The sequence below is a fragment of the Taudactylus pleione genome, unplaced genomic scaffold (genome assembly GCF_031769625.1).
Source record: "Taudactylus pleione unplaced genomic scaffold, aTauple2 ptg000038l, whole genome shotgun sequence".
Lineage (NCBI taxonomy): Eukaryota > Metazoa > Chordata > Amphibia > Anura > Myobatrachidae > Taudactylus > Taudactylus pleione.
The window spans coordinates 7,523,824-7,549,909 of NW_028284440.1; the positions used below are offsets into that span (position 1 = coordinate 7,523,824).

The 26,086-nt window shown below is 39.9% G+C and overlaps 1 protein-coding gene across 1 annotated transcript in view; it reads left to right on the forward strand.

Moving 5' to 3' along the window:
• The window catches only part of TRHDE (thyrotropin releasing hormone degrading enzyme), a 778,828-nt gene that overhangs the window by 709,606 nt on the left and 43,136 nt on the right, over positions 1-26,086 (forward strand). The window contains 2 exon segments of the mRNA XM_088452538.1: positions 1,881-1,978; positions 4,050-4,157. Coding sequence (XP_088308664.1) covers positions 1,881-1,978; positions 4,050-4,157 — 206 coding nt within the window.

Here is a 26,086-nt window from a genome sequence, read left to right on the forward strand (position 1 = left end):
AGAGCCGCCTCCGTCGTGTGCTTGCGCACTTGGCCAACATCGACCCGCTTCCGAGCGCTCAGCACTCACGAGCGGGTCTGAATTAGGCCCTCAGTTCCTAATATACAGATAAAGCATACAATGCAGCAGGAGATTTTTCCATCCTGTTCTTTCACAATTATCAATGTTTTTACAATTGTTCAGATTTCTGACCAGGAAATTAAGCTTTTTCCAACTTTGGAGTTGAACCCAATTGTATCATAATGTTAGTTGTGCTCATTCTTTGAAAATTTGCCACACAGAATCAGATTATCTACCTGGGTTAAAATGATATATAATTGACAACCTATGCTTCCTCAAATATACAGAAGTTCTAAAATCAACAGCAAACTGTGCTTTTACCACAAATAACTGCTGTCTAGTACTGACTACAATATACACTAATGCTGGATACACACTGACAAAGATATTGGCTGATCAATTGATTGGCCAATATATATTGTGTGGCAGTCGGCCAGTTTGTACCAGTGATATGTCTGTGAATGATGTAATTCGCAGACATATCGCATTGGCTGTGCTGCACAGTCGATGGCAGTCCATCGCGCTGCATGTACAGGTGATCAGCCGACTGCCCGCACACTTGCAGCGTAGGCCATGGGGAGGGGGTCGCGTTGTAACCCATAGCCAACTGGATCCGCAGTCAGATTACAGATGATGGTTGTTCCATGTGTGGATTAACGCAGTGTTCCAATTATCAGAGAACTGTACATATATAGGACCCAGTTTTGTGCGGAACAGGTCCTGTGATCTCACTCACAGTGCCCTCAAGCAACAGCAGGATTGACATGCTGCTGAATTTGAGGGGCAAAGCAGGGGTGTGGCTGACCAGTGTATCCAGAAATGGGGGTAGTCATTTTTCATGAGTGCCATGGCCATGGTCTGCATCATTGGACACAGATTTCCTGGCCTTGCAAGCTACCAGCCTTAGTAGGATAAAGCTTACTCAGACTGGCTAGTCCTTCCGACATAGCCACCAATTGGCGCAATGGTGATCCGAAGCTGCATTTATGGGCACGGCACTTGAATTGCTATTGCTGTCGGGAGGCGTCTTCTTCCTATAGACGTCTTCTGCACTATTTTAATATTTGCTGGACAGTATGGCACAACTGCTTCCTTGACTTCTATATTGCTGCAGTTTCCAAAACTGTTTAGGTGCCACATATAGCTGCAACAGGTATTAAAAATGTACATATTAGAGCACTGCCTATTCAGACCACAGAGCACTGACATTTCCCTTTGATGACACTGCAGCACAAGTTTATGCAGTGAGGGACATCTTAGCTGAGTGTCTCCTGCCTCAGCTGTAATGGGCTTATATGACTTAATGACTACATATTTGTATAACAGCTTTCTGGATGAACTATAGTGGTTGGTATACTGTAGTCAGCAGTTCACATTTGTTAATTAGAACTATCATTCCTGCCATACCCCTCTGAGTAGTTGGGGATTTGCATTTTGTCAGCACTTTGGATGTGTGGGCAGGTATTACATCTTTTCAGCCCACAATAAGTTCAAGTTGTGCTTAGCAGTTACAAGTAACTTGTGATCAGAACTTTGCTTAGATGTAATTATCTGTAATTTTTCACTAATTGTTATCTGTAAATTTTAACTCTTTTTTTTATTAATTGTTATCTGTAACTTTGTATAAATATATATATTTTTTTTAAAGATTGGTAAAAGTCAAGTTCACACACAAATTATTATTAAACAAAGTATTAAAAAAATATACTTGGCTTTCAAGTAATAGATTACATTTGTTGTTGCATTTCCATTATATTTATATGAGGCACAAGCATTTGACAATTTCTAAATAATTAATACAAAGTATATGTTCTTTTCAGGAATATGTATTAAAACAAGTGGCAACAATGTACTTCCGACTTGGATGGCCAGTTAATGGACACAATGGATCAATAATACAGACATCTTATCAGACTGAGTATGATATCATCTATTTATTCATACTTATCACAATAATACTGCTTTTATACCTAAATTCCGGGTCTGACCCGGAATTTAGATGGCACCGACCCAGGAAATTCCAGAGTCGGTGCTGTTCACACCGGAGCCGGGTCTGCAGTGATCCGGCTCTTCCGGCGTGGAAGTAGACACTTGGAGATGACATCATCTCCAAGCGCCACTGAAGCCGGCCAATCTCCAAGCGCCACTGAAGCCAGGATGCGGCGCGCTTCAGGTCATCGTGACCCAGATCGCGCAGTTTACACTGCAGGGTTTCATGTGTTATTCCCATGTTAAATCCTGCAAGTTACCTGGTTTGGATTGCCTGGTCACTCGACCCGGAAATCCAACTCTGTCCCCTTTTACAAAGGAGCTACCGGGGTTAACCCTGCAATAACCCAGGTTTTAGCTCTGGTGTAAAAGAGGTATAATTCAGAAAAATAACTATTTACTGTAATGTGTCTAGTACATTATATGTTAAGTACTACATTGAAAAATACTGCTTTTCTGTGCTCTGAGATATTTCAGTGACAGCATTTGCTCTGCTAAATTGCAAGACAGTAGAATAAGACTTCTCTGCTTATTTATGTATGATTCAAATGCACAGGTTCAGAAAATATTTTGACAAGGATTAGTCCACAGCTTTTCGTTACTTGTCTTCTCCTGTGTTTTCCTTCCCCTCACACATTTTCTGCTGTAGTTACTCTTCTGAATCCTAAGGGAATTTATCTTTTATACTAAGCCATACAATGTAGCTTCAAAAGAAGAAAGCTCCATTAGTGTTACACAGTGTGACTGTAGCAGCGTGAGGCACCTTTTTCCTGTCTTTCCTGTTTGATTTTCATTTCTCTGAGGCCCAGCATCTTTGAGATTTATATTCCCCTGCATGACATTTTTAAAGCAAACAAAGTTCTGCTTATCTCTTGAGTTACAACCACAAAGTGATGTTGAGATTTGAACTTATGCTTATCACTGGGTACCAGAATGCATGCACATACAGCAAATGCTGAATCCCTTTACATTCCTACTTCAGATATACAGTACCTATTTTTTTGCTAGGCAGTCTTCTGATTGAATGGACAGTGTCTTTTTCCTGCTGTATGTCAATTCACATTCAATTAAAATGTGAACATAATTAACCAATAACACTTTGATTAGAAACATCTTTCTTCATTTTTGAAAATGAATTCCTAATGGTTAGTATAATGCCTCAGTCTACTACCCACAATCCTCTGTTTTTTTAGTGCTTATATTCCGGCTGTTGGTGAGAACTCAGTTAGAAATGTGTTGATCTAAAATAAATTGAACTAGCACATTTTGCTTGTTTTCTGATTGCACCCCTATTGCTTGTTACATTAATGTCAGGTTTGTACAATGACAAAAGTACTAAACATGTCTTCAAGTGAAAGTCTTTTGATAAGAGTGAAATCAGTCTCCTTAAAATGTCAGAATTTATTTGACGCTTTCACGAGCTGTAATTTTTACATCTAAAGTTCACTGCAGAAGTGCTGCCATCTTTGGCTGCCGATGCTTTTAAATGCATTGTTTCAACTCTTTGTTGAGAATTAAAATGGAAAATGTTAAGTCTAGATTTGCATTTACAAAGAATCATCACGATTTGTAAATGCTTGTTTTTTTTCTCCAAAGCTGCTGTCTAGCAAATGCACATTTAAACAATAAACTAACGTAATTAAAATTAAAATTACGACCATATCAAGCCATAAACTGCAACTTTAATATTTTACCTGTAAGGATCATAAAATGCAAAGTAATATCAGATGATAAATATATTAATGTAAATCGTAGCTGCTCAATGCTAACTGTTAATTAGGAAATGAGCCCAGGATGTACTATAAAAAACACAGCCACATGTCAGGAGTAATCAAAATTGATTATTTTGGAATATAGAACTGCATTGAAGTGAAACATATGTCATATCATGTTTATTGCAAAACTGTACACCGAAACAGTTATTTTAATTGTTATAATATTCTATAAAAACATATGGTAAACTCACATGCACATTGCAAATTTTTTGCTTTGTCCTCTAGGGAGCTCAGAAGAGAAGTTATTATGTTAGCTTGCAGTTTTGGAAACAAACAGTGTCATCAAGAAGCAGCAACAATGATCTCAGACTGGATATCTAGCAACAGAAACAGGTAGGTGGACATGCACCAGATATAAAATACCCCACAGAATTGTAAATATATGTAGTGTCATGAGAATATAAATTATACACATACACTACACATTCATTGTAGAAATGTTGTGTTACAGCACCTATCATTTTATAATCTGTAGAAAACCTTAACTGCAATTTTGTTTTTTCTACTGGAAGTGTCCCAACTCACCAAAGAATGTGTGTATATATATATATATATATATATATATATATATCAAACACAGGCTTGGCACTCCTCCTCATCCACGTATATAAATGCGGTGCGCTCCGCAACACAATAACTACACAGCACAATCAGCGGCGGCACTCGTTAACAATAATGTCAAAAACGGGTCAGAGACCAATAAAGGTAATTCGACATTTCAATCTTAACAGATTTTCATCAGAAATACATTACATATGAAAAACACTTACCTATATACAAATACATCTTACCCCAAGTGTGCTGGAGCCGGAGTCCATCTGACTCACGCGTGGACTTCATCACATTGCACAACGCAAGCAGATGTGATGTCAGACCATCAGAAGTTACTATGGCAACAGTAAACATACTAGTGATGCCATCACCACATACACATAGTCAGAACAAAAGAGCAGGATACTCAGGATAATTGAATAAGAAAAAACAGAAAGCATAACATCAATGCACTGCAGTAAAGATAATCAAGCTAATGCAATCAAGGTTTATAAAAAACAGGCCAGAGCAAGATTTTCATTAATACCGTACAGATGTACAGTATTCAATGTGTGTATTCAGTGTGCCTCACATCTTAACAAGGCTTTAGCTCTATTGCCTCCTCTTAAATTTTCTGGTATAAAGTCGATAATCTTATAATGCAGAGTTGATAACGCATGTCTATGTTCCCTGAAGTGCCTAGCTACAGGCTGTCCATCTTCTCTGCCCTGCAGGGCCAGTCTGATGGACAACCTATGTAGGGCCATGCATTCTTTAAATTGTAGTGTAGTTTTTCCTACATAGAGGTGTCCACAGCGAGAAAGTGTGTATGTGTGTGCCGGTCTGTTTGTCCTTTATGCATGGCCAGAGTTTAGTACCTAACTCCACCAAATTTGGCATGGTGGTGTAGTTTACACATACACATACAGGTGTCCACACAAACATCTGATGTAGTCTACAACAAATTGACTTGAACATGTCAACACATGTCTAATATTAAATTTTCTACCTGAATAGGGATGCACAAAAGTGTTGCCAGTTTCCAGATATCCACAAGTTCTGCATCCAAGACATCTGTATTTGCCTGCTTTTTTGGTCAAAAAATGAGCAGGTTGAGTAGGTTTAACTCCTGTAATATCAGTATGTTCTAACCAATCGCAGAGATTTTTATCACGTTTATAACATGGCAACAGACCTATATCTTTTAGTAGTGGTAAATCTTTATCTGAATTTAACATGGGCCAAAAATGCTTTGCTGTATTTGTCAGCCTCCTGCTACCTGTGGAATAATTATTAACCCACACCAATTTGTTGTTGGTGTCCTTCTGTGTCATGGAGTAAAAGGTATTCTCTTTAGGTATTGAAAGTGCTTTACTATGAGCCTTATTAAGTAGAGGCAAGGAATATCCTCTCATCACAAAATACTTTGTAATTAAGTCCATCTGTCGGACTTCATCTTCCTTATCACTACATATCCTCCTTGCTCTCAGGTACTAAGAGTAGGGTAAGCCACTTATCAGTGAATTAGGGTGATGTCTAGAAGCTAGGAGCAAGTTGTTGTGATCCGTAGCTTTTTTGAATAAAGACGTGATAATTTTAGATTCATTCAATGTAACTAGTACATCAAAGAAGTGTATTAGTTAATTTCATACGTGAATTTAATATTCGGGTCACTAGCATTAGCTAGTGTTATCATGTTCACAAATTGTTCCCTACTTCCACCCCACAGTACGAACACGTCATCTATATATCGTGTGTAGAATTTAATGTGTTCAGAAAATTCACTGTTGCATAAGAATAAGTCTTTTTCTATGCTAAACATAAAACTATTGGCATAAGCTGGGGCTGCATATGAGCCCATTGCGCCGCCCAGAACCTGCAAATAAAAAGCATAGTCAAAAATGAAATAATTTCTCGTAAGTATTAACTCCAGCAATTCCAAAAAGAATGTATGATCAGGACCCGGGTAATGTAGATTATTAGTTATTAGATGTTTCGTAGCAGAGATACCCCTGTTATGCGGGATATTGGTGTAAAGTCATACGATGTCAATCATGCAAAGCCAGGAATCAGAAGAAATGTCACGTAAATTCTGTATTTTCTTGAGAAAAGAGAATTAAGTGTCATTAAGATAAGTATTCACTTGTTGAATAACAGGTTGTAGATAACAGTCAATATATCTTGATACATTGTAGAAAGGGAGTCCCTCAACAAAATAATCAGCCTCCCAAGTGGATTAAGTAAATCTTTGTGTAATTTGGGGAGCGTATAAAATATGGGCACCTTAGGTGATTAATGTAGAAGTGCTGACAATGTGCTTTTTGTGATAAAGATGTTTTCAATCACCAATTGTAAGATGGTAGTTAATTCATTCTTAAAGACTGGGGTAGGATCCACCTGCAGTTTTTTGTAGACAGTATTATCTGATAATTGCCTATAGGCCTCTGCCCTATAGTCTGCAATGTTCTGCACAACAATACCCCCGCCTTTATTGGCGGGGTGTATTACAATAATTTTATCAGCACTTCAAGATTTAAGAGCTGACATTTCATTTCTGGATAAATTCAGATGTTTTTTATTATCCGAAGTAATGCAATCTTCAATGGTATTTTCCATGATTTTTGTAAAACTTCTGATAGTATGGTTTTGAGTCCCATGATCAAAATTGGACTTGGTTTTAATCAGGCAATCACTGACATTATTTTTAGAAATCGTGACATTCTGACCAAAATGATCTTTAAGTCTTAGTTGTCTACCAAGTCTATAGATATCAATCTTACTGTCAAACAAATTAAACTGCTCTGTGGTGACAAAACTTAGGCCTTTACGCAAAATGTTTTTTTCATCTTCAGATAATAGTCTTGAGGACAAATGATTGTTGTTTGTTTTTTTCTTGCCTTTGGCACTGTTTACCCTGTCTTGTGTAGGTTCTAAAACAGGGTCTTTGCATACCCTGGTGGTAAACCCTAAAGGGGGTCTGTGATAAACTGTATTGCCACTTGTGCCAGCACATTCTGAATCACTGGATTTAATACCACTTGAGGTGTCAGTCTCAAGTGGAAATCTTCTAAAGTGTCTGTTGATGTTAAAACATTGTGTTCTATTACCTGAGGGATTTTGTTCCCAGGAATATACTTTCTTTTCTTCGTAATCTCTATTGACTATCTCTAATTTGTTTTGTTTAAATTTAATAAGATCTTTCTTATATTTATCAATCTGAGTATTCAACTTAGTCAACCAGTCATCCGAAAGATCATCTACCAATTTTTTAAAATGTGTTGTCTCAAATGTTTTTATGTTTTCTTTCACAAGATTAAATTCTCTTGCAGATTCCTCCACAGCCAAAAATATTAGGTCAAATGATGCTTTATTCAAAATCACTGCGGCAAAATTCAGGGTTAAAATGTCCAATTGTAGGTATGTTCTGAATGTGAAAACCCCTCGGCATCCTCTGTATTCTAAAATAATTGGACAGGGTCACTTTGTGTAAGAAAAAATCTGTCTCACACTTTTTAAACTGCAACAATTCCGCAAAATGATATTCAATTGATTCCTCCCCAGCTGCAGCGGATTATCTTTGAATAGAATATTCTCTGCATCTGTATTTGAAAATGTAAATAGATCCGCTAAGGGCAATTCCACATTAGCAAATCATGCCGTACCCTGCTGTTCTGACATATCCAAATAAATAACAAAGTTTCAGGTGAAAAAATAGTCCAGAACTTGACAGTCCAGAGATACTAACAATATCCGGGATGGTGCCTCAGCAAAGGAATATAACATACATTATCCCCCCATATAGCAAACACAGGCTTGGCGCTCCTCCCCATCCACGTATATAAAAGCAGTGCCCTCCGCAACACAATAACTACACAGCACAATCAGCGGTGGCACTCGTCAAAAATAATGTCAAAAACAGGTCAGAGACCAATAAATGTAATTCGACATTTCAATCTTTACAGATTTTCATCAGGAATACATTACATATGAAAAACACTTACCTATATACAAATACATCTTACCCCAAGTGTGCTGGAGCCGGAGTCCATCTGAATCACATGTCAACGTCATCACGTTGCACAATGCAAGCAGATGTGATGCCAGACCATCAGAAGTTACTATGGCAACAGTAAACATACTAGTGATACCATCACCACATACACATAGTCAGAACAAAAGAGCAGGATACTGCTTAATCAGGATAATTGAATAAGAAAATATGGCAAGCATAACATCAATGTACTGCAACAAAGATAATCAAGCTAACGCAATCAAGGTTTATAAAAAACAAGCTAGAGCAAGATATTCATTCATACTATACGGATATATAGTATTCAACATGTGTATCCAGCATGCCTCACATCTTAACAAGGCTTTAGCTCTATCTCCTCCTCTTAAATTTTCTGGTATAAAGTCAATCATCTTATAATGCAGAGTTGATAATGCATGTCTATGTTCCCTGAAGTGCCTAGCCACAGGCTGTCCATCATCTCTGCCCTCCAGGGCCAGTCTGATGGACGACCTATGTAGGGCCATGCATTCTTTAAATTGTAGTGTAGTTTTTCCTACATAGAGGTGTCCACAGCGAGAAAGTGTGTATGTGTGTGTCTGTCTGTTTGTCCTTTATGCATGGCCAGAGTTTAGTACCTAACTCCACCAAATTTGGCATGGTGGTGTAGTTTGACCAGGATTAGGTTTTTTGGCTATGTTTGAAGTTTATCAGGTTCATGGAGGTCTACATGGTGCCCACCAAGTTGGCTGAGGAGTCTCTGATTTAAAATTTTGGTTTAAGCAAGTTCATGATATCTTCCAGTGCCTAAAACACTGATCTGAAGGCGCACGCTGATATGTACCAGTGGAGGGCAAACAGAGCTCCAACTGAAGAGCATTGTCTGTCACACTGCACCTTCATTGACAGTTTCTAATTTCCATATGCCAGGGACCCGAATGCTGGTCTGCACATATTTCTGCTTGGCAATGATTTCTGTTGTGCACTGATTTCTGTTCTACAGTGATTTCTGAAACTGCAGTGATTTGGGAAACTATTCTGATTTATGTCCTATAAGTCACACTGATCCAGATATAACCCATTCCAAACAGTCAGAGTGGGGGCTTCCAACAGCCTTTTCATTCTGGCTCATAATGGAAAACAAACAACAGTGTTTATACCTCAATGTTGAGGTAACAGTATCTAAATACTCTATATAAATGGACAGAAAGGTCCCTTTCAGGGCTAAAACCCTGAAAGGGACCTATCAAACAATGGAGACCAATGGAATGGGGTTATAAGTGTAAAAAATCAAATCTGCAGATGTATTTCAAGTTCCATTCTTCAACCCGGCAAAGCTAGTGTGTGTATATATATATATATATATATATATATATATATATATGAATGTCTCTCTGCCACTTCATCTTGGATGTCATCTCGCCACCTCAAACTTAATATATCCAAAACAGAATTAATTATATTTACACCAGCAAATAGCAGTTATCAACATGATATCTCTATTACTGTTGACAACTCGACAATCAACCCCACCCCACAAGCTCGCTGCCTAGGTGTGATCCTTGACTCTGAACTGTCTTTTGCTCCCCACATTCAATCTGTCTCTAAATCCTGTTACATACATCTAAGAAACATAGCCAAAATTTGACCATATCTTGCGCAAGACACTGCAAAAACTCTGTTTCACACACACTCATAATTTCCCGCATTGACTATTGCAATAGTCTCCTTATTGGTCTTCCCAAAAACAGGCTCTCCCCACTACAATCCATTTTGAATGCAGCTGCGAGGTTGATCTTTCTCACCAAATGTTCAGTGTTTGCTGATCCACTCTGTCAGTCCTTCCATTGGCTGCCGGTCTTCTACCTTATTCAATGTAAAATACTTATACTCACACACAAAGCTATTAACCAAACCACACCAACATACATCTCTTCACTTATCTCAAAATATCTTCCAACCCAACATCTCCGTTCTGCACAAGATCTGTGTCTCTCATCCCCGCGCATTACTTGTTCCCATGCACAGTTACAGGACTTTTTCCGGGCTGCACCCACCCTGTGGAATGCCCTCCCATGCACAATAAGACTTTGCACTAGTTTCCAAACATTCAAGCGTTCTCTGAAAACTCATCTCTTTAGACAAGTTTATCAGATTCCAGGACCACCCACCTAACCTTTTCTAGCTCCCTATCTAATTCTCTTCTTATAGTAAACACCTATCACATCTTCTCTTTCTTCAATTGAACATCCTCCTAACTCTAGGCCAACTTTCCAGTGTGATTGGATTATACAGCCCACCAAGAATATCTGCAATTGGGCTGGACCAATTTGCAATATGTAGCACCTCTCCTTGTGTATCAACACATATTTCCCTATAGATTGTAAGCTTGCGAGTAGGGCCCTCTTACCCTTATGTATGTCATGTATGTATGTCTTTTACAACCCAGTATAATGTTAATCTTGATTCAAATTTATAAAGCGCAATTGAATTGGCTTCGCTACATAAGAAACTGTTAATAAATTATATATATATATATATATATATAATGTGTGTGTAAATATAAATATACGTATAGTTAGTAGTAGGTAACAGGTAGTAGTTGATCACTCTGCTCTGAATGTAGATAGTAGTAGGTTGTCAGTGGATACAATAGTATAGTAAGTGTAGAAACATACAGCTTGATAAAAGGCAGAAGTATGATCAGTTAGTTAATAGTTGCTGATTTTTCTGGCTATTATGCTGTAAGCCTAATAAACCCATTGGTATTTCTTGAAAAGCTGAAGTGCAGTGAATTATTTCACTTGTGTATAGAACAGAAAATTCTGTGTTTATTAGAATACAAATACAAAAAACTTAAAAAAAAAAAAGTCTAGCATAGTGGCTAAAATGCAAAGCATAGTTCATACTGTTGGCAAGTATACAAAACACAGACAATTATCATGACTGGTATATATCTTCCTTTTTTCATTTCAGAATTCTGGCTATCCTGTACAATAAACTAAAATGATGATACTAGAAATAATACTAATTACTACTATAATAATAATAATAATAATAATAATAATAATAATAATAATAATAATAATAATAATAATAAATTACACTTTTTCATATTTAGAAATAAGAATTTTCACAACATTTTAATTGAAAATGCAGCTGTATTGTTGGGTTCCATAGCAACAATTTTTGCCGTGATGGGGCTCTGCAAATTTTATATGTTCTCAGCAACGGGGATGCACCCTTTCTGCTCTGCTTAGTATATTCTGGGGCAGGCTCATGTTCAGATGAGCTCACAGTGGAATCACTGTAGACCTGACATGCACGCAGTTACACTTTTATGTTATTGAAACCTCACCCCATTTACTGATTGATGTCTATGCAAAATTTTATATACTTGCTAATGTATTTGACCCATCTTAATAAAAATAAATCATTTGTAACCTTATATATTGATTGTTGCAGCTTACTTGTTTAATAACCTATGGCAGTACAGTAAAGGGCCATTGTTGCTACCTTTATTTCAAAAGACACAAGGTTATAATTTTATTTTTTGTTTATATCACATTATGCATATAAATAAGTTTGAAGCATGAAATGTATCTAAATGGCACAAAGACTGTTCCATAGTGGTGATGGACAAGCTTTTCACATTGGGAAAAGAATGCAGGCTGTGACTGACTTTGAACCACGTATAAGTGAAGACCTGCTTAATGATTTACCTTGAGACTTATTTAAGTAATGTTGATTGCCATAGGCACTCCACCAGATATATAAAAGAGACCACATGTAAATTTGAAACTTGTACTGGTATCATCACTATTTTTGTATCTCTGCACAGTTGGAGTTCCAGCTCATCAAGCTTCAGTAGTAAAATTCCACTTACGTTTGTTACATTTTTAATCTCTCTAGCCTGGAGTCCCCACAGACATCTTACTATATTTGGGTGTGAGTGCCTTTTGTAATCACTTTTTAAGTATTTGATGATCCTGAATAATCAAGTTTGAACTGTGCATACAGATGGATGTGCATCTTTTTGGTTCAATAAAGTTTAGCTTAGTGATTTAGAGATGCATTAAAACTAAGCAGCAAATGTATTAAAGGTCCATTGTAATCAATTTTTAATAGTTCTAAACCAATCTAAATCAAAATTGTGTTTCAAGGGCTAAATCGAACATTTACTAACAATTATAAATCAATATAAATAATCGTCTGTTTTAAATATGTGATTAAGCCCCTGAAACACATTTAGATTGATTTAAAATCGATTAAAACCGACCTTTAGTAAATGTATCCCTATATATCTTCAGTCCACTTTTTTTGAGTAACTGAAGCAAAACATATATGTGAAATTTACATACATGTCATATTTGCCACTTCGTTCCTGCATTCATCCTTATAAGCGTGTAAGGTGCAGTATATAAAATTAGGCACACTAGTTCTAAGTAAAAGGTAAACATTTTATCAAAGGGACAATCTTTCAGATGTTGAGCTTTAAAACCAATGGCAGATAACAACATTAGCTTAGTGTTATATAAGTCCTCTTCCCTATCAGGGCCTGCAACCGAAATCTTGGGGCCCGGTACACTGATGTCTCTGGGGGCCCCCCATGAAACCCCCTCTACCCCAACATCATCACTCTCAGTCTAAAAACTCTGAACCCCCAAACCGCAAGGTATATTTGATAGAATCACATAAATTTCAAGGTAATGTTTAGGGACATGTATCTGATAGTTCTTGCTGTGTTTTGTTTACTGCTATATGTTGCTTTGATTTGAAATGTCTTGACACATACATAAGTATGGGCCAAAATGATTAATTTAGTTTATGTGAATCTAACTAATACACCTTGCTGGACTTTGGTGAGTGCCCACAATGCTTCTTGTAGCTGTCTTGGTAATATATATATATATATATATATATATATACTGTGTATATATATATATATATATATATATATATATATATTAGAGATGAGCGGGTTTGGATCTAAGAGAACCGAGCCCACCGAATTTGCAGATACAAGTCGGATCCAAGCATGCTTGATTTTTCCCACCTCAGAACTCAAAACCATGGCAAAACCATAGAGTATGAAATCTCGCAGTTCATGAGCTTACGTCTCTATGGTCAATGTAGTATATAAGGGACCACGCGGCAGATGCCATTTCACTCTGGCTGTGGAGACTGAATAGGGAGGGTGGGTAGTGTAGGGCTGGGAGAGTGGTCCTGTGTTGTCTGCTGTGTCCTGGGCTGGTGAACCATACTGCTGAGTGCTGAGTGCTGATCCATTCTGGGCTGGTGCTCTGCTGTTTGCTGTGTCCTCCTGGCCTGGTGCTGCTGATCCATTCTGGGCTGGTGCTCTGCTGTCTGCTGTGTCCATCTGGACTGGTGCAGAATACATCTGGGTTGGTGCAGAAGAATACATCTGGGCTGGTGCTACGTCCATCTGGGCCCAAGTTCTGGACTCTCAAGAAAAATAAATATATTGTAATTGTAAAAAAAAAGTGTCTGTAATAATATTTTTCTGTGTGTGCGTGGATGCGTGTTAGGCTTAATGGCAGTACCACACAAGATCCAGCCAGCAACACAACTTGTTGCACAACCTAGTGCTGCCCGAGTCCAGGCATGCAAAAAAATAAATAAACCATCAACACAAGTGTCTTTTATATTTTTCTGTGTGTGTGTGTGTATGCGTGTTAGGCTTAACTGCAGTACCGCACAAGATCCAGCCAGCAGTGCAAGTTGTTGCACAACCTAGTGCTGCCCGAGTCCAGGTGTGCAAAAAAAACAAAAAACATAAACACAAGTGTCTTTTATATTTTTGTGTGTGTGTGTGTGCATGCGTGTTAGGCTTATCCACAGTACCGCACAAGATCCAGCCAGCAAAGCAACTTGTTGCAACCTAGTGCTGCCCCACTCCAGTCGTGATCAATCACTGCTCTGGGCCCAAGTTCCGAAGCTGAAATTTTTTTTCTAATAGTCTTTTTTTGGTCTAATATTTTAGTGTGTGCGCATGACTGCATGTGTGTCAATTTTGTAACTGCACCTTGGCTACACTATTGGTGCTTGTGACACTGCTTCAAGACCGCAGAAAATATGGAGGGCTGTCACATGACAGGAGAGCAAGGCCAAGAAGAACCACATGTTGTAGCTGCCGCCAGCAGTGCAAGGCCATCAACTTCCTCATCCTCTATGAAGGTCCATGCCCTGGAGCTTAATTCACGCCATCGATATGGTAAAGCTACTTTTACACAAGTAAAGTAAAAAAAATCAAAAGGCAAGTTGCCTTTAGATAAACAAAACATTGCCAATATGCCCTTCACTACACGAAAAGGGGAAGGAAAGGATAAGGCCTTGGTCTTTCTTTAGTAAGACTGCTGATTGCGCTTCGGAAAAAACAACTGTGTGCCCTCACAAATCGAAATCACAAATCCCCAAGGAGAGTGCAAGTGTGTCCGCGGTTGCCATGTGTGAGCCAGACCTAAATAATACTGTACTGGAGGATCCTCCAATTACCAACATTTGTGTGCCCTCTGTAAATGTGGGGAAGGGCAGTCAACATCTTGCAGACGTAGTCATCGAGGATGCTTCTGTGGAATTGCACAAGGAGGAGGATATTTTGGTAGTTGAAGGTGCTAAGGATAATGAGGATGTTGATGATGAAGATGTTGGTGATGAGGATGTCCTTTTTGTAAGTAAGGCAATAGCTGTTGCCCATGGATTGAAAAAACCAAAGCCCATTGTTGTTATGCCGGGACAAAAGACAAAAAAAATCCACTTATCACGTGTGGAATTGTTTCCACCCCGATCCGAACAACTGTTGGGCCCATTGCCATGCTAGAGTGAGTAGAGGGAAGGACCTGAACCACCTAGGAACCTCCTCCTTGTTACGTCACTTGGAGCACATTCATCAAATATCAAAGTGTACGTCGCCAAGTTCCAAAACTCAAAATGTAACAAGTCCAGTGTCACCTACCTGCTCTCTATCTGTGAGATCCAAGCACCTTCAATCTCCAACACCAACACCTGCATAATCAACATCCTCATTCATCACCAGGAGTAGTCCTGCTGCATCCAATGTTGGCATTCGAAGCATGATTGATTCCTCTCCTATCCATGATTCCTCAGAAGGATCCTTGATGACTATGCCTGTTGCTGCTGCTGTTGCTGTCAGTGGATCTTCATCCCAGAAGGGGACCAAGAGGAAGACTACTTGTAGCATATCCTCCAAAAAAACAATTAACTGTTAAACAATCATTAGCAAGGGCATACAAGTATGACAGCAATCACACGGTAGCACAGCGGATTACTGATGCCATAACAGCTATGTTGCTATTAGATGTGCATCCGATATCCACCATTACCATTGGGTTTTCAACAGTTAATTCAGGTCCTGGGTCTATGCTACCAGATCCCTTCTAGATTCCACTTTGCTAGAACAGCAATTCCAACTCTGTACAAGGACATTAAAAAAAACCTTATCAATGTCCTTAGAAATGCCATTGTACCCACTGTCCACTTGACCACTGTTATGTGGACAAGTGGGACATGGCAAACTAAGGATTACATGACTGTGACAGCCCACTGGGTTGGTGTATTGCCTACAACAGCAACAGCAGCAGCAACATCTACCAAAACACAGCTGATAGAGAGGCAGGCTACTCTTTGTAAAACTGGTTTCACTAAGAGGCATACCACTGAGAACCTCTTAGAAAAACTTAGGGAATTCATTGCTAAATGACTTACCCCATTTGGACTCTCCTCAGGATTTGTGATTTCGGACAATGCCACCAATATTGAGAAAGCGTTACATCTGGGTGAATTCCAACACATCCCATGTTTTGCTCACACAATTAATTTGGTGGTGCAATGTTTTTTAAAAACTGACACGATGGCCCGCAAAATATCCGGACATTTTAGACATTCCGCTACCACTTGTCGAAGATTGCATGACCAGCAGGTACTGTTAAATTTACCCTTCCATCAGCTGAAGCAAGAGGCAGTAACTTGGTGGAATTCTACTCTCTAAATGTATATGCTTCAGCTTCAGACAAAAATCTAAAACTGTGCAAAGAGATGTTGGTAAAAAAATTGTCAGCTGCAGCCGCACGTGTGAAACGCCATCATCTCCTCCTTCAGTTTCTGCAGCTGCCAGGAAAAGACTCAATTTTCCTTACAGAATGCCTGCTGGTCATGCAGATCAGTCACCAAAAAATGACATCTGGTCGGGCCTGAGAGAACTGACTACTAGTGACATGTCTTCTACCGTGACTATGTGTGATCAGTCTCCATTCACACAATGGTGGAGGACTATTTCAGAGATAACATCCTAATAGGCATGTCAGACAGTCCCTTTCACTACTGGCAGGAAAAAGAGGCAATTTGGAGGCCCATACACAAACTGGCTTTGCATTTCTTAAGTTGCCCACCCTAAAGTGTGTACTCTGAAAGAGTTTTCAGTGCTGCTGGCAACCTTGTCAGTGATTGGCATAGGAGGTTACTTCCTCAAAATGTGGAAAAGATGATATTCATTAAAATTAATTACAAATTCCACGAGGAAGACCTCTACCAACAATTACATGAAAAATTTACAAAGGCACATATGGTGGATTCCAGCGGGGACAAATTAATATTGTGTGAAGAAGAGAATGTACACACTGATGGGGATGACGATGATGACAACAACTAGTAATGTAAAGGCAGTTTGTGTATGGGATCATTTTCATTTCCATGTCCATATCACATTGGCAGCTTGTTTTATGGGGTCCAAACAAACCAATAATTTCAAGCACAATTGGCAGTCCTTGTCACTGAAATGATTGGTTTGTTAAACTGTCCTGTTTCGTATTCAACATGAGGGTGGGTGGGAGGGCCCAAGGACTATTCCATCTTGCACCTTTTTCCTTTCCATTATGTGCTGGTTGGGGCATTGCTGTCTGACATTTTAAATTAATGTTATGGTTGTTTTAGTAACCAATCATTTATTTTTAAATTAATTTATTATCAATTTTATTTAATTGCTTTTTATTAATTATTCAGCCAAGGGCTGCACACAATGAATTGTTTTTTAATTAAATTATTATCAATTTTACAGCCAGGGGCTGCACCTAATGAATTGCTTTTTATTAATTATTCAGCCAGGGGCTGCACCCAATGAATTGAAATTTAATTAATTTATTATGAATTTTATAGCCAGGGGCTGCACCAACTATATCAACTATCAACTCTATTAATAATTATATCAAACAGTTTTAAGCAAGCAAGCTGGATGCAACCTTTTGGCCCTATAACTAGATGAAAAAAATCAATATTGTGAGCTGTGAAGTGGTCAAACTTGACTGGAAACGAGTGGAAATGAATGATGTTGAGGTTATTAATACAGTAGGAAAAAAAAGGCCATTTTATGTGATTTTAGCTGTTTTTTTATTTTTTAAGAAAAAATCCAGATTCAAATCCAAAACCAAAACATGAAAAGAAAACAAGGAGGTGAGGTTTTGGCAAAACCAATCCAGATCCAAAACCAGGGGAGATCCATATCCAAAACCAAAACACGGGGGTAGGCGCACATCTCTAATATATATATATATATATATATTAGGGATGAGCTGGTTCGGATTTCTGAAATCCGATCCCCCCGAGCCCCCCGATCCGAGTCGGGAACCGAGTCCAGCTCGGGTTTTCCCACCTGACTCGGAACTGAAATCGAGGCAAAACGTCATCATCCCATCTTGTGGATCTCACGGGTTTTGGATCCTATAAAGGGTCCCCGCGTCGGCGCCATTTCTCACTCTGGCTTGTACAGTGAAGAGGGAATGTGGGAGCTAGGACTGGCTGGGCTGTGTTGTGCTGCTGTTGTCCATAGGGGCTGTGTCCACTCAGTCCATAGGGGCTGACTGGGCTGTGTTGTGCTGCTGTTGTCCATAGGGGCTGGCTTGGCTGTGTTGTGCTGCTGTTATAGGGGCTGGCTGGGCTGTGTTGTGCAGTCAGTTGTCCATAGGGGTTGTGTCCACTCCAAAGTCTATAGGGGCTGGCTTGACTGAGTTGTGCAGCATCCCATAAAGGCTGTAGTCCTAGAGGGGTGCTGTAGTGTTGTCCAGAGAGTGATCTGTCCATCAGGGGTGCTCCCCCAAAGTGCACTCCAAAAAAATATTTTTTTGTGTTTGTGAATTGTGTGTGCAGTAGCCGCACGTGCATCAACAAAGTAACACCAAGCGTTGCCTGTGTCATAAGTAAAGGGCTGGCTGGCTTGACCATTAAAGGGTGCTGTAACCCCTAGAGTGCACTCCAAACAAAATAAAAAAAAAAAATTCTGTGTTTGTGAATTGTGTGACCTGTAGCCGCACGTGCATCAACATGTAGCGTCAAGCGTGCATCTGTGTCATAAGTAAAGGGCTGGCTGGCTTGACCGTTAAAGGGTGCTGTAACCCCAAAGTGCACTCGAAACTAGGGATGTGCAGGCTCGGTTCTACTCGGTTCCGTTCGGTTCTTTTTACCGAATCTTATTGGCTATCCAAAACTCGTGACAGCTGAAACCCAATAAGATCCGGTAAAAAGAACCGAACGGAACCGAGTAGAACCGAGCCTGCACATCCCTACTCGAAACAAAATAAAAATAATTTTCTGTGTTTGTGAATTGTGTGCGCTGTAGCTGCACGTCCATCAACAAAGGAGAAGCGCCAAGCATGCGCCTGTGTCCCATAAGCAAAGGGCCAGCTGGCTCATCTCTTAAAGGGTGGTGTAAGCCCCCAAAGTGCACTCCAACCAAAATAAAAAAATATTTTCTGTGTTTGTGAATTGTGAGCGCTGTAGCCGCACGTCCATCAACAAAGGAGCAGCGCCAAGCATGTGCCTGTGTCATAAATCAAGGGCTGGCTGGCTTGACTGTTACAGGGTGCTGTAACCCCCAGAGTGCACTCCAAACAAAATTTAAAAAAATATTTTCTGTGTTTGTGAATTGTGTGCACTGTGGTTGCATGTGCAACAACAAAGGAGCAGCGCCAAGCATGCACCTGTGTCCCGTAAGTCTGTTAAAGGGTCGTGTAACCCCCAAAGTGCTCTCCAAATTTTTTTTAAAATTCTTCTTTTCTGTGTTGTGAATTGTGTGTGCTGTAGCCACATGTCCATCAACAAAGGAGCAGCGCCAAGCATGCGCCTGTGTCATAAATCAAGGGTGGCTGGCTTGACCGTTAAAGGGTGCTGTAATCCCCAAAGTGCACTCCAAAAAATTTTTTAAATTCTTATTTTCTCTGTTTGTGTGCGCCTTAGCCGCACGTATATATCAATCAATATAACATAAATGGAGGACCAAACTTTGTCCCGTAGAAATAAAATAGGGAAATATCAAGAACCACTTCCTCCTAGTGCTGATGCTGCTGCCAATAGTCATGACATAGATGATAAAATGCCATCAATGTCGTCTGCCAAGGTCGATGCCCAATGTCATAGTAGAGGGCATATAAAATCCCAAATGACAAAGTTCAGGAAAATGTCCTTAAAAAAACATTTAACTCATCTGAGGAGAAACGTAAACTTGCCAATATGCCATTTACGACACGGAGTGGCAAGGAACGGCTAAGGTCTTTCCCTATGTTCATGACCAGTGGTTCAGCTTCACATAACGATGGAAGCCCTCCACCTGCTACAAAAATCAAACGAGTTAAGCTGGCAAAAGCACAGTGAAGAAATGTGCATTCTATGTGTTTTAAGAAGATATCACAAATCCCCAAGGAGAGTCCAAGTGTGGTGGCGGTTGCGAAGCCTGACCTTCCCAGCACTGGAAGGGAAGAGGTGGCTCTTTCCACCATTTGCATGCCCTCTGCAAGTGCTGAAAGGAGCACCCACAGTCCACTTGCTGATATGCAAATTGAAGATGTCACTGTTGAAGTATAACAGGATGAGAATACTGGTGTAGTTGGCACTGAGGAGGAAGTTAGCGAGGAGGATTCTGATGGTGATGTGGTTTGTTTAAATCAGGCTCCGGGGGAGACAGTTGTTGTCCGTGGGATGAAAAAGCCCATCGCGGTCATGCCTGGGCAGAAGAACAAACATTCCACCTTTTTGATCTGGCAAAATTTCTATCCAAATCCGGACAAAAACTGTCTTGCCATATGTAAAGGTTAAATAAGTAGGGGTAGGGATGTTAACCACCTAGGAACATCCTGCCTTATACGTCACCTGCAGTGCATTCATAAAAAGTTACTGTCAAGTTCAGAAACTTTGGCTAAGACCGTAAGCAGTCCAGGGACACCTAAATCCCTTTGTCCTGTTGTATCCATGTGCCTGCAAACCACACCATCAACTCCCTCCTCGTCAATTTCCTCTTTAGTATGGATCGGAAGTAGTCCTGCAGGCCATGTCACTGGAATGACTGACTCTCCTATCCGGGATTCCTTTGGATGATCCTGCATTGCTACGCCTACAACTGCCACTGCTGCTGTTGCTGCTGGGAGTCATTCATCATCCCAGAGAGGAAGTAGGAACACCACTACTTTTACTAAACAATTGACCCTCCAACAGTCCTTAGCGAGGAGGATGAAGTATGATAGCAGTCATCCTGAAGCAAAATGTATAACTGATGCCTTGACTGCTATGTTGGTGTTAGACGTGCATCCGGTATCTGCTATTAGTGCAGTGGTATTTAGACAATTGATGGAGGTAGTGTGTCCCCGGTTCCAAATCCCGTCTAGATTCCACTTCACTAGGCAGGCGATACCGAGACTGTACAGAAACGTCAGAAAAGTGTTCTCAGTGTCCTGAAAAATGTGGTTGTACCCAATTTCCACTTAACCACGGACATGTGGACAAGTGGAACAGGGCAGACTAAGGACTATATGACTGTGACAGCCCACTGGGTAGATGTATCACCTTACGCAGCAACAACAGCAGTGTCACCAGTAGCAGCATCTCAGAAACGCCAGCTCGTTCCAAGGTTGGCTACTCTGTGTATCACCAGTTTCAGTAAGAGGCACACCGCCGATAACCTCTTAGAAAAACTGAGTGAAATCATCGCCCAGTGGCTCACCCCACTTAGACTCTCCTGGGGATTTGTGATATCTGACAATGCCACCAATATTGTGCAGGCATTACATCTGGGAAAATTCCAGCACATCCCATGTTTTGCTCACACAATAAATTTGGTGGTGCAGAATTTTCTGAAAAGCGACAGTGCAGGAGACGCTTTGGGTGGCCCAAAAAATTTCTGGCCACATTGGCCATTCAGCAACTACGTGCCAAAGACTGGAGCACCAGCAAACACTCTTGAACCTGCCCGCCATCACCTGAAGCAAGAGGTTGTGACGCAGTGGAACTCAACCCTCTATATGCTTCAGAGGATGGAGGAGCAGCAAAAGGCCATTCAAGCCTATACATCCACCTATAACTTAGGCAAAGGAGGGGGTATGCACCTGACTCAAGTGCAGTGGAGAATGATTTCCGTGTTGTTCAAGGTTGAGTCAGTTCATTCCCCTCATCAGGCTTTTGCAGAAGCAGCTGGAGAAAGTGAAGGAGGAGCTAAGATGGAACAATTCCGCTCGGCATGTGGGACTTGTGGATGAAGCCCTTCATTCACTTTGCCAGGATTCCATGGTGGTCAATCTGTTGAAATCAGACCACTACATTTTGGCAACCGTGCTCAATCCTAGGTTAAAAGCCTATGTGGTGTCTGTCTTTCAGGGCTGACACAAGCTTGCAGAGGTGCAAAGACCTGCTGGTGAAAACATTGATACACAGAGCAACCAATGCACTGCCAAGACAGCAGCCAGTAAGGGGTTGTCAGACCCTAGATAAGGAATAATAAATATAGGTGTATACTGGCACTAAATAATGTTGCTAGGTATTAAGATGAAAATAGGTATCTATAGTTATATGCTGAAACAGATGTATAATACAATATCACATTTATTTCAAAAACTGATGACAAGCATTAAATTAAATAGTATATCGGTTAAAGTATATAAAAGGAAAAGGGTAGCAATATAAAAAATATATATTATTATTATATATATTATTATATAAAATTACTGCAATAGAACCGCTATTAGGGGGATCCAAGGTCCATAATTGTAGAGTGGGCACTAGCTGGATGGGTCAAATGTGTAGTTCCAATAGAGCACAGCAAATATTTACCAAGTGGATAGAAGATGTATCTCAGTCCTATAGGTGAAGTCCGCAAAAGGATTGACTGGATTGGTGTCCACTTGTAGCTGTAGCTGTAGATGGATGGTGGATGTAGATTCCCAGGCAGCAAATTGATGTGTCCAATAGTGTCCAGTAAAGATAGTATGATGATAAGTCACCGTATGGAGAAGGCTTAACTTGTTTCGCTGGTTAATAGTGTAGAGCTTCTTCAGAAGCATATCCCAAATGCAGTGGTCATGGTCCTTATATACCTCTGCTGGTGAAAACACTGTCAGCTGAAGCGGAACGTGACACGTCAATAGCTGGCGGTGATGCAGGGCAGGCAGGACCAAGTTTGGACATATGGTCTGGACTGGAGGACCTGGCAACAATTTCTGACATGTCTACTGTCACTGCATATGATACTGTCACCATTGACAGAATGGTGGAGGATTACATCGGTGACAGCATCCAAGTAGGCATGTCAGACAGTCTGTACCTCTTCTGGCAGGAAAAATAGGCAATTTGGAGGCCCCTGTACAAACTGGCTCTATTTTACCTGAATTGCCCCCCCTGTCCAGTGTGTACTCCGAAAGAGTGTTTAGTGCAGCCGGGAACCTTGTCAGCGAAAGGCGTAGGAGGTTGCTTCCACAAAATGTGGAGAAGATGATGTTCATAAAAATGAATTATCAACTCTTCCAGGGAGACCAGCCTCCAGAACATACAGAGGGACCTGTGGTGGTGGATTCCAGCGGGGACGAATTAATAATCTGTGAGGATGAGGATGTACACAAAATTGAAGAGGTGAGGAATCGGTGGATGAGCAGGATGAGGATGACATCTTGACTCTGTAGAGCCAGTTTGTGCAGGGACAGATTAATTGCCAGCTTGTTTTGTGGGGGCCCAAACGAACCAATCATTTCAGCCACAGTCGTGTGGCAGACCCTGGCGCTGAAATGATTAGTTTGTTAAGGTCTGCATGTCCTGTTTGTACAACATAAGGGTGGGTGGGAGGGCCCAAGTACAATTCAATCTTGCACCTCTTTTTTTTCTTTGCATTATGTACTGTTTGGGGCCTAGTTTTTCAAACTGCCATCCTGTCTGCCACTGCAGTGTCACTCTTAGATGGGCGACGTGTTTGTGCCGCCCACTCGTGTCGCTTAGCATAGTCATCCATCTACCTCGGTGCAACCTTTTGGACATAAAAACACTATTGTGAGGTGTGAGGTGTTCAGAATAGACTGGAAATGAGTGGACATTAAGGTTATTGAGGTTAATAATAGCATAGGAGTAGAAAAACCCACAAATTCTGTGATTTTAGCTGTTTTTATGTTTTTTTTAAAAAAAAAAATACAGATCCAAAACACAATACCCAGAACCCAAAACACGGAAGGGTGGTTTTCGCAAACCAATCCAGATCCAAAACACGAAGAAAGATCCAGATCCAAAACCAAAACACAAAACACGAAAAGTGGCCGATGCACACCCCTAATATATATATATATATATATATATATATATACTATATATATTTATATCTATATACTGTATACCTTCTCTTCCTGGGAAGCGAGGCCGCTGTGGCAAAGAGGGAGGCAGGGATAAATATATAATGATGTGGCAGCGTCATACATTACTATGCCGAGTCATTAATATGCTGCATGTGCAGTGCAGTACGCAGCACACTCCAGATGCGGAAGGGCCCCTTCCAAAGGGGTCACAGGGGATCTAGTTGCGACGCGCCACAAGGACGGACTGTGCACTCTGTATTTACGTAAAATCAAATTTAGCTTCCATGGCCCCACGGAGCCACTCTGTACTTTGGTGCCCGGGATGGGGGTACCTTTAGTACCCCCCTGTTACCCGGGCCTGTGCCCTATTCATCACCAGTTATTTTTCAATGGTACAAGGTGAACTCAACATATTTAATATCCAAGTATATGTATGTGCATATTGCTTCATTAACAGGCAGGTAATGATACACTGATGTTAAAGTGCTCTTCATTAATGACCTCAAGGGACTCTAATGCTACTTACGATGCCGACATTATATTCTGCTTTTATTCTCTTCTAAACATTGCTGAAATTATTTTTCCTTCCAACTACTGTAACCTCATTTAGACTTCCTTTTTCTCCATTAAGCTATAATATAGAGTTTATTCATAAAGATAGAACTACTTTTTAATTGCTTCTGTCTCCTTTGTAAAATATGTTGAATTAGACATGATTTACTTGAAAATCTTTGTAACAATACTATAGACATAAATAAATGGCTGATTTGACATTTTAGCTGAATCTCCTCCCTCTCATTTGGGTACTGGAGCCAATGACAATGTATACGACATTCCCAAAGAAGAGCAAGCATTATATAATATTCATTTTCAGACACTACTGAATCAAAGATAAGTGAACATTAATTTTGTTTTCAATTTAAAAGCAAAACCATCATTCTCTTTACGTCAGTTGAATGTAAAACACATGTCTACCCTACAATAATTGCACATTATGTTAGTCAAAATAATAGGGACATATACAGCATTTTTGCTGATTACTTGCTTTTAGGTACATACAGTATTTTATGGCTAAAGTTCAAAATCTACCCAATATTAAGGAAGTAGGTTGTATAAAGTTTAAAACATGTAGCTCTGAATTATTATACATTTGTATGTTTTGCTCTACATTTAATTTTATCTATTTAAAGAAAACTTAGACATATAGCACATTGGGCCAATGACAATAAAGGTATTTATGTAAAGTGACACTTTTTATATCATTGTTTAGTGCCAGTACATAAAAGAGAGTGATAGAATGAAACGTTTATTGATATTTGGATGTGCTCTTGGTTTGAAGTCATTACATGACTCCTTTATGAACTATAACTGTGTTGAGTTCTGTAACTTATAGTTATCTATCATGATCACTACCATTTATTGAAAGTTGACCTGCAGTTGCATGAGGTCAGTTCAACATCATTGAAGCCACAGAGAGGAACTAGCAACTTTTTTAGACATGGGAAATTGCTATCTGGTGGCCCTCTACATGATGAATTGTTTAAACTCTAGCCTTGCAGGAAGACATGTAGTACACAATACATATATAAAAATGGATGCAATATACATTATAATATCAGTATTATGGTTCTTCTATGAGTTTAATCAAATTTATTGAACATTTTTAAATATTGTGTTTGTAAACAGTATGATTTTCTCCTTTAAAACTGCATATCCTTTGCTACCTTATATTGAAAATGATCATACATCATATTCAGGAATATGGCTTACTAAGAGAAAAAAAGTGACTATACTAACGTTGCAGTATAGTGCAATTGTTAATTTTTACAGTGTATTTGTTACTGATGGTAATGCAGACTATGTCAGTGTTAACATGCTTAGCACATGCCACTGATCCAAATATGGCAGCCAGCAGATGTTTCTGAATGTGGCGGTGCCAAGTGGTGAGCATTGGGCTGGCTCTATACAGTTGTCCAGGGGTTCGGGCAGCAGCACAGGGTATGGCAGTGGCAGTACACATCAGAGCTTAAAAGCAATGCAGACTCCCTGGCATCAGGCTGATAGAGAAAGAGAACTACCAGTAATAGCATTAAACC